We start from the raw sequence: 14,099 nt of genomic DNA, 5'->3' as shown, positions 1-14,099 counted from the left end.
AAGCAGCGGCCAAAGGCAATGAAACAATAGCAAACGACAACGAGCGAGGCAGACTAAGTGATAAAAAAGTCACTGATCCTCCTCTATCCCTTCAATATTAGATTCAGGGATAAAAAAGTCCAATATTTTTTTAAGTAATCCGATAGAATTCTTAAGTGGAAATATAGCGCCCGTAATTAAATCATGAAATCACTAAAAATAAACGAGTATGTTAACATATGGAATTATATAGATATGAATAATTAAAGTTAGATGCTGCTTTCGAGTATTAAAAGTAGCATGTGCCTTATATGCGTAAACGTAATTTTATCAACAGTACACTAACCCATCATCTTTTTAATAAAGAAGTATCGCATGATTCGGTGGATGAATAAAAAATTTAATTGAATAACTATTTTTTTTGACTCCAATAGCCCACCAAAGTAGACCACCAAGGTGGATGAATAATTATTACCAATATCGAAGTCTATTTTTCGTATATAAAAACATCGCATTACATTGTTCATTCATCCTAGGTAGACCATAAGTGTGAAGTTTTATCACATCCAAATGGCCTCCGTTGAACCAATATTGATCCCAAAGTCCGAAGAGTCAGAATGGTACCAACAAATTAGTATGATCTTTTATTCACAACTCGACACCAAACTTGAAAACCCTTCTGCTTCCATCTTTTTAATACCTGAAAACATAATCAAACAAAAGCCTGGAGCCTATGAACCACAACAGATAGGGTTGGGGCCAAAATATCATTTTCAGCCATGGCCTTATAAGAAGATGGAACAAAGAAAACTTACTGCTGCAAAAAGGCTACTACAGGACTGGAAAGGCTATAAATTTCATCAACAGATCATTCAAAAGTTATACGGCCTTATTCCAACCATCCGAGCATGCTACGAGACATTCCTCCAAGATGATAACTTTTATTTGGCCTGGATTTTGGCCATTGATGGTCTCTTCTTGCTTTATCATTTCCATACCTACAACAATGGTGTGGACTATGATCATGAGGAAAGAAATGAACTAGAAGAGAAGAAGAATGAATCACATGAACATATAATATCTTTGGAAGTTGATCCGACAAGAAGATTGTTCGCACAGGATCTAATGATGGTCGAAAACCAAATCCCTTTTATGGTGTTGCAGGAACTTGATAAGGCTTTGCATCCATCTTCAGGTGATTCTATCGATTCAGTTTATGACTTTTCTCCTTCCATATATCGATCTTTTTGTGACACACATTCGCCACTTGAGTTGTGCTCACCATCACAAGCTCCTACTCTTGTAGACCACCTGCTTCATTATATGTATTGTTCGATTGTGATCAATATCCCTGAAAAGGCTAATCAGATGCCTCACAAAAAACCAACCTTTGTTTATCGCATGGGGGAAGCAGGTGCCTGGCATTCTAAAGAGGAAAAGGGCGTCTTACTTCCTTCTGGAGAACCACTTATCGATACTTCTTTAGGAAAACTGAATATCCCCATTGTTAACTTCGTACAAAAAATTCCTTGGGAAAAGGTCTTTCCATTATACGAAAAAACCGTGACATCACTAGAAACCTTCTCTCATGATAAAACTGAAATCCCTTCAGTTTCTAAACTACATGGAGCTGGATTCAAGTTTCACCTCTTACCAAAAGACGAAGGCTTTTGGAAAATAGATAGTAAAGGGAAGGATATTTCCCTTCCTTGTATTACTTTGCATACGGACTCAGAGGTTATATTAAGAAATTTAGTTGCGTACGAAATGATAAAGGCCAATTCCGATAGCTTCCCACTTACTGAATACGTGGGGTTGATGTGTGGGCTTATCACGAATGTAAATGATGTCAAGCTTCTTAAAAGACAGAAAATTATCGGTGGTGACTTGCGTGAGGATGAAGTTGCTAAATTCTTCATTGGGATGAGTACTTCTACACAGACTGTGAAAACCAGAAAGAAATCCGTGTTGCAAGAAAAGATAGTCGAAGTTAACAGAGTTTATGAAAGTAGGCGGAGGATGTTGTACGTGCTTATGAGGAAGGTATCATATTGGTTGCTGCTGGTTTTAAGAGCTATTAGCATTTTTGCAGGAGCTTCGTTGAAGATTTTAGCTTTCATCATCAGCCTTGCAACAGTGTTCCTGTTAACATCACAAGCTTATTGCGAGGCTTATGGCTGCGCTAAAACAAAGGTCTCGTTGTTGACGCTCAGTACTTGAAGCCACACTGCGTATTGAATTTGGGCTAACTATAGTTCGATCTTATAATGTTACTCTTAATCTAATTAACTTTTGGATTAAGTTACATCAATGGTCGTTACACTTTCTCAATAAATGCAGATTTTGTGCATAAGCTTCATTTGTTTAATTCACAGTCCCGATTTTGTTTATTTGTCATACACACTAATATAAAAATGGGCGTTACCGACCACCAAAACCGTCGGTAATCTGTCTACCGACGAAATTGCAACAGAGCCAAATGCGTCGGGATATATTGGTTGTTAATTGTCGTGACGAATTTCCAATGGCCACGGAAAATATTAGCGACAGATTTTTCCGTAGGTGATTTATAACCGATCACCGACGGAAATATTTTCGCAACAGATACCGTCAGAATTTGTTTGCAACATATTACCGATGGAATAACTCCCTAATGGATTACCGACAGATTATGTATGATAGACTACCAACGAATATTAGCATTATAAAATTATTTTTTATAAGTTAATGAAAAATTTAAAAACAATTATATATTCAACAAAGAAGAATCTAAAAGCATAGACCAAATCCATATTTTAAAACCAACAAATATAAAGTAATTTTTTTTCAATATTCGACATACGTTAAATACATATTTTATATATCCATATTCAACATTATATGCATAACACTAAAAATAGTCTCCATCTATGTTGAAGAAGGCATCTATAAGTGTGGATTCGAGACCTATGATTGTGACCGAGAGTTGTTAGTCGGAGATATAAGTACCATTAAGTCCTTATAGATTGATTTTAGAGACAAGCTTTGCTGATTTGATTTCTCTATCTTTTCTTTAACTTCCCCACAACTCGACAACATAAATCATGTGGTTGTTTAAAAATCAATTTTAATCTTTTAACATCTAAATTACAAAAACATAATAATAATAATAAAGTTAAAATCCACATTATTCTTTTACAAGGACTTCATGATTAGATGTAATGTTTTGAGGTTCCAACTGACATGAATATTATTATCAGTGGAACCAAATTAACATGAACATAATGAACACGTACAAAACTGTATCAAAAACGGTACTTATTACCATTAAAACCATCTTCCTATTCCATAAATAATAAAAAATTAAGTATAAAGGGGTAAATTCAAAAAATGGCAACCTACTTTCACTTCTTTATATTATAGCATTATACTTTTATTTGCTATAAATCTGATAGTTTTTTTAAATCTACAACTGTTGTAATAAGTAATGAAAATAGGATGCTATAGCAAACAAATCAACGAAAGTACGTTGCTATCTCTTGAATAAAACCCTAACCAACATGCATCATTAGAACATCCACAATGGGGGATTAATAAAAGTTGAATAGATGATGACTAGAATTGAATAGATGTTTAATGGAGTGTCATTGATGATATGGAGGAGAGTTGAATGAGAGAGTTGTATGATCATTGAGTGGTTGAATGGATTTAATATTTTCTTTTTAAATTAAATTTCAAACCAAATATAAGAATCCATTAAACTTTGTAGACTTTAATGGAATGTGGATGTTAAAGAGTATAGTTGAATAAAAAATGAAATGTCGATATGGCAATGATGTGGCAATCCATTGAACTCAATAGATTTCAATGGATTGTGGATGCCCTTAGGAACACTTCCTCATATAGAAGCTTTCTAGATGGTTGTTATCATTGAGATATTTGAGACATTTTAGCAAGTATTCATGAGCAAGTTTTTTCCATTGATGCAAGTCTCTCCTTCATTCAACAACCTTTGCATTCTTCTCTAAAATCATTAACTTGCGAGGGAAGAGAAGGATGGGTCCTATATAATCCAATAAGCGACCCAATGATTACTTTGAGAATTGAAAAATGATATAAATAGTGTTAGCCTAATAAGATTTTGGGCTTTATCTTGTATTGGGTTTTATGATTAGGTCTTTTAGCTAGGAAACCCTAATTACCTAATCTATATATTATGTCTTTCCCTTTCATTGTATTTGTAGTTTTCTTTGATAATAATACGAAATCCTAGCTATTATATGTTTTTACATGGTATCAGAGGTCGGTTAATTATCTGTACTTTTCGTTTTGTGGGGTGAGTTACTGTTCGTCGGTCCAGTTCACCGACTACTATTCATCGGTACCGTTCACCGATTATTGTTTATCGATACTGTTCATCGAACATTTTTCATTTGGTACTGTTCATCAAACACTATTCATCAAGCATGGTTCACGTACTGTTCGTCGAGTATTGTTCACGGTATTATTCATTACACTGTTCACATGCACTCTTCATCGACACTGTTCCAAATTTGGGTATGGTTTTCTTTCTCGTTTCTGTATTCGTTTTGATTTGATTTGTTTATTTGTTGGTTTTGAGGGTTTCGTTTCGTCTGTTGTCATTGTTGATTTCGAGATCTTGATTGTTTCTGCTGCTACTCGTATTTAATGTTTAACTGATATTGAAATATGGCCCCAAGAAACGATTTTTTTCAGTCCATTAGTATTCAACTTGATGGCAAAAACTATGCCTATTGGAGTTATGTTATGAAAAAATTATTGCGAGGCAACACTATGTGGGGGTTGTTACAGGTGACAAGAAGAAACCAACATACGATAAGGTTGATAATTATGCAACCTTACTGGATTCATGGGAGACTAATAACTCCAAGAACATTACTTTGATTAATAATTCTATTATCCAGTCTATTGGTACTCAATTGATGAAGTATGACACAACAAAGGAGGTTTGGGATCACTTGGCTAGGTTTTATACTCAGTCTAACTTTGCAAAGCAGCATCTGAAAGAGTTTGATATTCAAGCCCTCCAAAAGAACAATCCCAGTGTTCTGGAATTTTACGCAACTATGTCGGATTTGTAGGATCATTTAGCTCTTACAAAACCAGATGTGTTGAAGGCTTTTAAACCTTATATTGATAGAAGGGAAGAGCAATGTTTGGTTTAGTTCTTAGTGGCATTATGTATAGATTTTAAAGGTCTGCGTGGATCCATCTTGCATCATACACAATCACCTTTTCCCACTGTTTATTCGGTTATTCATGAGTTGATTGCTAAAACTCGTATCAAGTCGTATGCTGACAAGCTCCCAAAACAGGCACTTCTACTGTTTTTGCTATTCCAAAATGACCTCAGTCTTCAAAGCAAAATCCTCCTAGAGTTGCATTTGATGAGTCTGCTTTCTGTAAAACGAAGACCCATTGGAAGGCAAATTGTCCTTTGCTTACGAGCAACGGAAATCAAAAGCAACAGCAAACAAGATAACCATCACAACCTCAGTCTTCACAACAGAACAAGTCTTTTGGATAGTGACGTCCCTCATTTTCATATTTTAGGCCACCATAATATGTTTCTGCTACACATTCAGTTGAGAATGAAACAGATTTCACACTACCATCAGCCTTGGATCCACAGATCGTTGAGCATTTCAGTCAGCTCTTAGCTACCAATCCAACTAACATGTCAGCATCCATGTCTCATTCAAATCTGTCTTCATCCAATCGGTCATGTATTCCTTCATCCTTGTGGATATTGGAATCTAGTGCATCTCATCACATGTCACCACCTTTGTCATCTTTTGCTTCATTATCTTCTCATACACATGTATATGTTATGTCTTCTAGTGCTACATCCATGTCAGTACAGGGTGTTGGTTCTATTGTCACTCCTTATATATCTTTAACGGATGTGTATTACATTCCTACACTTGCTTTGAATCTTGCATCGGCCAGTCAGTTGTGTAAATTTGTTGTTAGGTCGTCTTTTCTAATTCATTATGTTGTATATTCGATCTCAGAGGGTGATTGTGATAGGCTGTAGAGATGAGGAGCTCTATGTTTTAGAGCAACTACACGTTGTTGATATTGTTGCATCTAGTATTGATTTGTATTCTTTTCATTTAAACCCTTCATCATTTGTTTTTGATCTTTGCCATTCTCTTTTTGGCAGGTGTCAGCGTCTCATTTATAGTTTTTGGTTTAGGCTCTTTGAAATTTGATTATATTTCTCTTTGTTGTGGTTGTAAACTAGGAAATTTCCTGCTTTACCATTTAATAAAAATGTCACTCGTTCTGTTGCATCCTTTAATATCGTGCATTCTGATGAGTGGGGTCCCTCTCCGATCACCTCTAAATATTATTTTTCATCCATTGATGATTACACTTGTTATACGTGGGTTTATTTTATAAAGCGCATGTCTGACTTTTTCACCATATATAATGAATTTAGAGCTCTTGTTAAGACTCAACACTCTACTTTCATAAAATGTTTTTAGTGTGATTTGGGAGGAGAATTTCCCTCCAATGATTTTAAACAAATATTAGGATCTGATGGCACTATACATCAATCATCTTGTTATCGTTGATGTTCCACAACGACATCAGTCTTCAAATCAAAATCGTCACATAGTTGCATTTGATGAGTGTGCTTTCTATAAGAAGAAGAACCATTGGAAGGAAAATTGTCCTTTGCTGAAGAGAAAGGGAAATGAGTAGTAACAACAAACAAGATCACCAGCACGGTCTCAGTCTTCACAGTAGAACAAGTCTTTTAGACAGTCACGTCACTTGTTTCCATCTTTTAGGCCACCACAATACGTTGCTGCTACACCTTCAGTTGAGAATGAAATAGATTTCACACAACATCATCCTTGAATCCACATATTGCTGAGCAGTTTAGACAGTTCTTAGCTACCAATCCAACTACCATGTTAGCTTCCATGTCTCATATAGGTCTATCTTCATCCAACACATCAAATATTCCCTCATCCTTGTGGATATTGGATTTTGGTGCATGTCACCACATTTGTGATCCTTTACTGCATTATATTTTCTTACACATGTCTCTGTTATATCTGTTAGTGCCATTTCTATGTCAGTAGAGGGTGTTGGTTTTATTATCACTCCTTATATATCTTTAACGTAAGTGTATTATATTCAAACACTTGCTTTTAATCTTGGATCAGTTAGTTAGTTATGTAAATCTGGTTGTTGGGTCTTCTTTCTGATTTATTTTGTTGTGTAAAGGACATTAGGTCTTAGAGGCTGATTGTGATAGGTCGTAGACTCGTGGAGCTCTATGTTTTGGAACAGCTACATCTTGCTCATGCTGTTGCATCTAATGTGGATTTGTCATCCTCTTGTTTAAACCCTTCATCGTCTGCTTTTTATCATTGACATTATCATTTGGGACGTGTGTCAGCGTCCGTTTATAGTTTTTGATTTCCACCGGTGTGTTATGCACCTTAAAATTTGATGATATTTCTAATTATTGTGGTTGTAAAGTAAGAAAATATTCTACTTTACCGTTTAATAAGAGTGTCACTCGTTCTGTTGCTCCCATTAATATTGTACATTCTGATGTATGGGGTCCCTCTCTGATCACCTCTAAAATAGGAGCTAACTATTATGTTTCATTCATTTATGATCACACCAGTTATACGTGGATCTATTTTATTAAGCGTAGGTCTGACTTTTCCAGCATATATAGTGAATTCAAAGCTCTTTCCTCCAATGATTTTACACAATTATTGGCATCTAATGGCACTATACATCAATCATGTTGTACAGACACTCCTCAGCAGAATGGTGTTGCAGAAAGAAAACATCAACATCTCCTAGAAACTGCCAGATCCTTACTACTTTCTGCTCAAGTTCCGAATATGTTTTGGGGAGAATATGTTCATACCACCACATATATTATTAACCGCATTCCTACTGCATATACTTCGGGGAAGTCTCCTTATGAAATGTTTCTTGGATAACTTCTAGATTATTCTTCATTACGAGTGTTTGGGTGTATGTCTTTTTTCTTGAAGCCTCATATAGAGAGAGATAAGTTGTCATCAAAATCAGCACTTTGTGTTTTTCTAGGATATGGTATTGGTTTGAAAGGTTATCGGTGCTATGATCCTTTAAATCAAAAACCATATGTCTCTCGCAATGTCACTTTTTTGGAGCATATTCCATTCTATAGCATTCTTGTTCAGCCACATGATTCAACCCGAGAGGAGCTTCATACTATTTATCTGTTTAGCATTGACATTGATGATTCACCACATGTCACTAATCCACCACCTGTCACTAATCCTCTTCCTTTAGATCAACATGACCCCCTCCATCGAGACCTTATCGTAATAAGAACTCCACAAAGCTTCCTTAAATTTTCTATTCCTCTGACTTACCAGTTTTGCCTCCTTTATTGCTAATATACATCGTCTCTTTGAGCCAACATCATAAAAAGAGGCCGTTTCTGATCCCCTTTAGCAGATCGCTATGACTGAGGAACTTGCAGCTCTTTATCATACTCAAACATGGGATCTGGTTCCAACTCTACCCAGAAAACACACGATTGGTTGTCGTTGGCTATATAAAATTAAAATGAAGTCTACTGGATCCATTGACCGTTATAAAGCCAGACTTGTTGCAAAAGCGTAGGCGCAATAGACTAGTATGGATTATGACGAGAGGTGTGCTCTGGTTGCAAAAATGACGACTGATCGTGCGTTAATTGTAGGTTCTTCCATTTGCTAATGGATGATTTATCAGATGGATTTAAAAAATGCTTTCTTGAGTGGTGATCTTCATGTGGATGTATATATGTCTCCTCCGCCTAGTATTGCTCACCAACTAGGTGAAGTTTGTCGACTTCATAGGGCAGTATATGGCCTCGAAGAAGCACCTCATTCTTGGTTAGAGCAATTTTCTACGGTGATTACTTCAATTGGTTTTCAACCATGAACCATGACTCGACTCTATGTATTCGAGGTACAAATGTAAATCTGATTATTCTTTCCTTGTATGTCGATGACATGATTACTACTGGTGATGATCATGATTATATATGTAACACCCCATTTATTAGATAATAATAGATAAAATTTTATACGAATTGTAGCCCTTAAATCCATAATTTTAGTGGGGTGTTAGTTTCCGGGAGCTACATATTACAATTTTAGAAGTTAGGGGTTAAAAGTGTGAGTTATGGATTGGTTTTGTAAGTATTTATGAAGGCGGGGACTAAAAGGTAACTTCTGGGACTTCATTTGAAGATATTTTGGAGGCTAAGGAGTTGTTTGGTAAATTAGGGTTCAATTTTGAAATGAATATATGGAAGCAAGGGCCTATGGGTTCAACCCCAGGACCATCGTTGCCGTCGGCAATGGTTTTTGGTCGCCACCTCAACTCGTTCTAGCATTACCAACGGATGGGTGGTTGGATTCTCCTTCCGAGACGTATGGTTTGAGTGTTGCTGGCCGAAAATTGAGGAAAATAACCACCATGGCCGCTAGCCTTGGTGGCCATCGCTACTGTCGCCTTCCTGTGGTGCTGCCGCCGCCATACGCCACAGGATGGGTGGTTGGCTTCTCCTTCCGATTAAAAGACGTGTAGGTGTGCATGTTTCAGTTTGTGGGCGTGTGTGTTTGGCTAGAATTCTTGGAAAAGGCATCACCAGCACTGTGAGGTTGTGGCTGCCACCATCGGCAACCACAAGGGTGGTTGTGTGTGTGTTTTTTAGCTTAATGGGTGTGTGTTATTGGTATTTTACTTTGTTTGTTGTAATTTGTAACGGAATAATCAAGGAAAACTAAAAAACCTCCACCGTAGGGTGGTGGTTGCCGCCACTTGCCGCCACCGTGTTGGGTGGTGTTGTGCTTACTTCTGTTTGGATTGCTTATGGAGTTCTTGGACTCGATCAGACTAGAACCCTAACCGCCACTGTGAAGTGGTGACCGCCGCTGCGAGCCTTCATTGACCACCACTACCCGACGTAGTGGCCGACTAATGAAACTCTAATGGGCCATATCAGACCGTAATGGGCCTAATGAAACCCTAATTGATCTAAATACTTAGTTTTGGGCCTATTGGGCTACGATTGGGTTGGAAACCCTAGTTAGCGTTTAGAAAAACCTAATGTTAGATATATGGGCCTTGGACTTACCGGGACCCACATTTAGGACATTGGAATAGAATTGTGAATTACACACAATCACACGAGATGATTTATCTAGTAGATTGATGGACTTAATGGATAAAGTCCTTAAAGGGTTAAGTGAGAAACATTTAACCCTAATCGTTATTTTATGTAAAAACCCTAATTTCACTTGCGCCTTAAGTTCGGCCATTCCATTAGGCTTTAGTGATTGGGCAAATAATGGGCCATTCAAGAACAATCATATGGAGTAGAATAATTGGATGGGCTTTATGGTAAGGCCCATATGAGGGGTTGGGTCTAATTTGGAAAATTGGGCTGTATGTGGGTCATAATTGGGTCTTCATGATTATAAGGTATTAGGCCATTAGAAATGTCAAATGTTGGTCTGGACTAAATGGTTGGGCCTTAAGGTAAGACAATGTGAGGATTTTGGGCCTGATTTGGAAAATTGGGCCATATGTTGGTCCTTGGTTGACTATTTGACTTTTAAGCCTTCAGATTATGAGTTTGTGCCTTATTCTTGGACCAAGCTAGGTTAGGATTAAAATGGTCTTTTTACCCTAAGTGAGGATTTTAGAATTATGTATTAGAAGCCAAAATAGCTAATTGGGTTTTGTTTTGATGTTGATAGCTTGGAGATCTGTCAGCCAGTAGCCCGAGATTTATTCACGGTACTTCAGCAGTGCGAGGTGAGTTTCCTTCAGTAGGAACGGGTCTAAGGCACCAAGGTCGGCCCGTATATGAGATATTTTAGTAGCTGAGTGTGGGTGGGGCCCAAATCTCATAGTATTATTCCAGTATGCATATATGACTGTTTGATAGAATTGGATATACTTGTTGTCTGTGTGATACTTGTATGCATGTCAATCGTTGAGTGTGGATGGGGCCCGAAACTCATAGTAGTCGAGTGTGGGCGAGGCCCGAATCTCGTAGTATTATTTGAGTAGATTTATGTGCATGTTTGATAGAGTTAGAGATACTTCTATGTGATACATGTATGCATGTCAGTAGCTGAGTCTGGGCGGGGCTCGAATCTCAGAGTAGCCGAGTGTGGGTGGGGACCGAATCTCGTATACAGCAGAGTGTGGGCGGGGCCCAAATCTCCTAGACAGTGGAGAATGGGCGAGGCCTGAATCTCCTATACAACAGAGTGTGGGCGGGCCCCAAATCTCCATGGGTGTGGGTTGGGCCCGTATATCCTATTTGCATGTTATGTGTATGGTATGTGGTAGCTTGGGTAGACTCACTAAGCTTCATTCTTACAGTTTTCATTTTTGATTTCAGGTACTTTTGATAGCGGAGGGAAGAGCTCGGGAAGACAGCATGACACACACCATTGATTTTAGACTGGGATGTTTTACTATGATAATTTGATACTTTGTTTATAATGTTTTTAAATATTGACTATGCTTGATGAAAATATTTGATAACTATGGTCGTACTTAATGATTTGAAAACGAAATTTTTGGACTATATTTTTGGGATGTTATAAGTTGGTATCAGAGCCTTGGTTTCAGGGATTTAGGCACACTTTCGGGTACGTCTGAACTCAAACTAAGTAATTAGTATAGAAGATTTCAAAAGAAAAACCATGTTTATAAAAGGATTTTTAGAAAAGAAAAAAAATTAGAAAAAGCAAAAAGAATTTTGAAAAAGAGAAAAGGGTGTGGTGCATGCAATTAGCTGAGCTCATGTACTCCCAAATTACCCATACAGGTTTATGTTATGATATGTTTATGAGAACTGCATGCTAGATTAGGGCTAAGGATCTAGCAAGGATGTCTTATGTTCCTACTATATTGTATCAGCTTTATGAACTGCATGCTAGTACAGATTAGTCAGTATAATGGTCTAATTAGTATACGCTTGATTATGTTACTTAATGCTCAAATGCTACTTGCTTTGCGCTTTTAGGAGTACTACTTATCTTTTACGAACTAGTAAACGAATATATTAAGTTACATATTATGAGGATTAAATAATTTCAGAAGGTTAGGTCTTGCTCTATTTTACAGCTCTTATTTGAGTCCAACTGTTGTCGGTTAGGATCTCTCATTCGAAGAATTATCTAGTCTTAATGATATGTAATGGTATTCGCAAGCTAGTTAGGGGGAGGTAGCTGGAACTTCTTATGCAGCTGATGGCAGAGAGTGGGATGGTGATTACCCTAGGAAAAACCTAGGAAGAGAGTAGTGCGTGAGGCAGCAGTAGCAGTAGAAGGGACTTGGTGGAGTCAAGGCAGTTCTTGAGGAAAGTATGGATAGATGTGGATGGTATTATGGGCCCGTACTACTGAAAGCAGAGGTTCCATACTCAAATCAAGGAGGATTGAGATAAAGTCGGGAACTTGGAGTGTTTGAGATCCCTCGAGTTATGATGAGCATTCAGATGGTTGTTATGGATGCTTCGAGCATGGTGGCGTTACATGATAGGCCAGTTAGTAGTACGAATGCTGGTAAGGGATCTGGTTCGGGCTCGAGAGCTAAATAGCTTGATGATCAGAGGTAGGTTATGCACCTTGTCTTCGAAAGAGTTCAGTATAGGATTGGACCATTGTGGAGGTTTCGCGATCCATACACGATAAGTTACCCGACATCTTTGGGCATGTCGCTGATAGGGTGACCACTAAGTTCCAGAGTCGGACAGCAGTTGTTTAGATGATCAATAGGTTTTTCAGGGTAACTCAAGAACATGAGATTGGTTAAGATCGACAGCCAGGAAAGAGGAAATGGGATCATGGTCTGAGACGACGACCTAAGTAGTCAGATGTGAATACAGCTAGTATCAGAGACTCATGGAGTCATATTGATTGAACGAAAGTTGAAGCAGGCAGTTCAATGCTTCAGCCAGTTCGGTGTTTCAGGCAGTTAGTGCTTCAATCACTTTAGTATTATAGGCAGTTCAGTGCTTCAACCAGTTCAGTGTTTTGGGCAGTTAGTGGTTCAGTTAATTCAATGCTTTAGCAAGTTAAGAGTTTCAGGCAGTTCAGTGCATCAGTTAGCTCGATACTTCAGGCAGTTAGTGCTTCAGTCAGTTCAATGTTGTAGGCATTTCAGTGCTTTAGTCAGTGTTAGTGGTTTGGATATATCTTCAAGAGATTTAATATGTCATGTTTATACTATGGATCATTAGTGGTTAGTAAAAGGTTGTTCCCTATTGGCAGGATGGGAACGCTCAGTATTATCTTGGTTTATGGTTGGCATCGGTTCATGGGTATTATGTAGAAGGTCTGCAGTCAGGGCTCCGCACGACAGTTATACAGCACCTTCAGGGTTCAATAGTTTGAGTAACCGTTATTCCATGGTGTTGGAAACACAATGGAAATGGAACGTTGGTGAGGTATGGGATGGAGCATCTAACTTTTGATTTTCAATATTTGAGTGCGGTACCGTTGCAAGTGGCAAGGGCTGCCGGTTTCAATGGAACTCGAGGAGTGCTCTGTCAGTATTTAGGAGATGTGTTGATTTAGCTTTAGCTAGTTTTGGAACACCAGTAGTGGTAGGTGTTGGTTTCCAGTAGATGGATCATTGGATGGTAGGAAGGATTGGGAATCCTCTCCATTTTTGTGTGATGTAAGATTTTAGTTAAACCCAAGTGGGAGAGAATCACCCAGATGTTCAGGATCAGGAGTGGGTGCAACAATAGAATGACTTTTCATCCCCGTTGGGGAGGAAGACAGATAAGCGGTTGTATGGAATCAGGATAGTGTGAGTTGGAAGATCGGAAAACTTGCTAATAATGAGATCATGTTCTCAGAAAACTTGATAGCAGGCCTTAGAGAATCAGGTTGGGGATTTCAATCTAGACATGAGTTCAGTTTGGGATGCTAGGTCAGGTGTATGCTCGACGTTGGATGTGTTCGGTAAGGTAATAAGCGGTAAGACAGTAGTTAGTGGTTGAGCTTGTATGGAAAGTTATGTAATATTCTGTGATAGCTGTAGCATTCATT

General features: G+C 38.0%; 1 protein-coding gene across 1 annotated transcript; it reads left to right on the top strand.

Moving 5' to 3' along the window:
- Positions 1-549: 549 nt before the first annotated feature.
- On the top strand, positions 550-2,199 carry LOC145046057 (putative UPF0481 protein At3g02645). Its single transcript, XM_078994344.1, has one exon. The coding sequence runs from the start codon at positions 550-552 to the stop codon at positions 2,197-2,199; it is 1,650 nt and encodes a 549-aa protein (XP_078850470.1).
- The last annotated feature ends 11,900 nt before the right edge of the window (positions 2,200-14,099 follow it).

The sequence above is a fragment of the Lactuca saligna genome, chromosome 5, assembly GCF_052625555.1.
Source record: "Lactuca saligna cultivar CGN05327 chromosome 5, ASM5262555v1, whole genome shotgun sequence".
In the NCBI taxonomy this organism is placed as follows: domain Eukaryota; kingdom Viridiplantae; phylum Streptophyta; class Magnoliopsida; order Asterales; family Asteraceae; genus Lactuca; species Lactuca saligna.
The sequence above is the reverse complement of the archived record's forward strand: the minus strand, read 5'-3'. Positions and strand labels throughout refer to the sequence as shown.

What these genes read in the sequence shown, in the direction of transcription:
- LOC145046057 (XM_078994344.1), top strand. Translation starts at nt 550, where the DNA reads ATGGCCTCCGTTGAACCAATATTGATCCCAAAGTCCGAAGAGTCAGAA.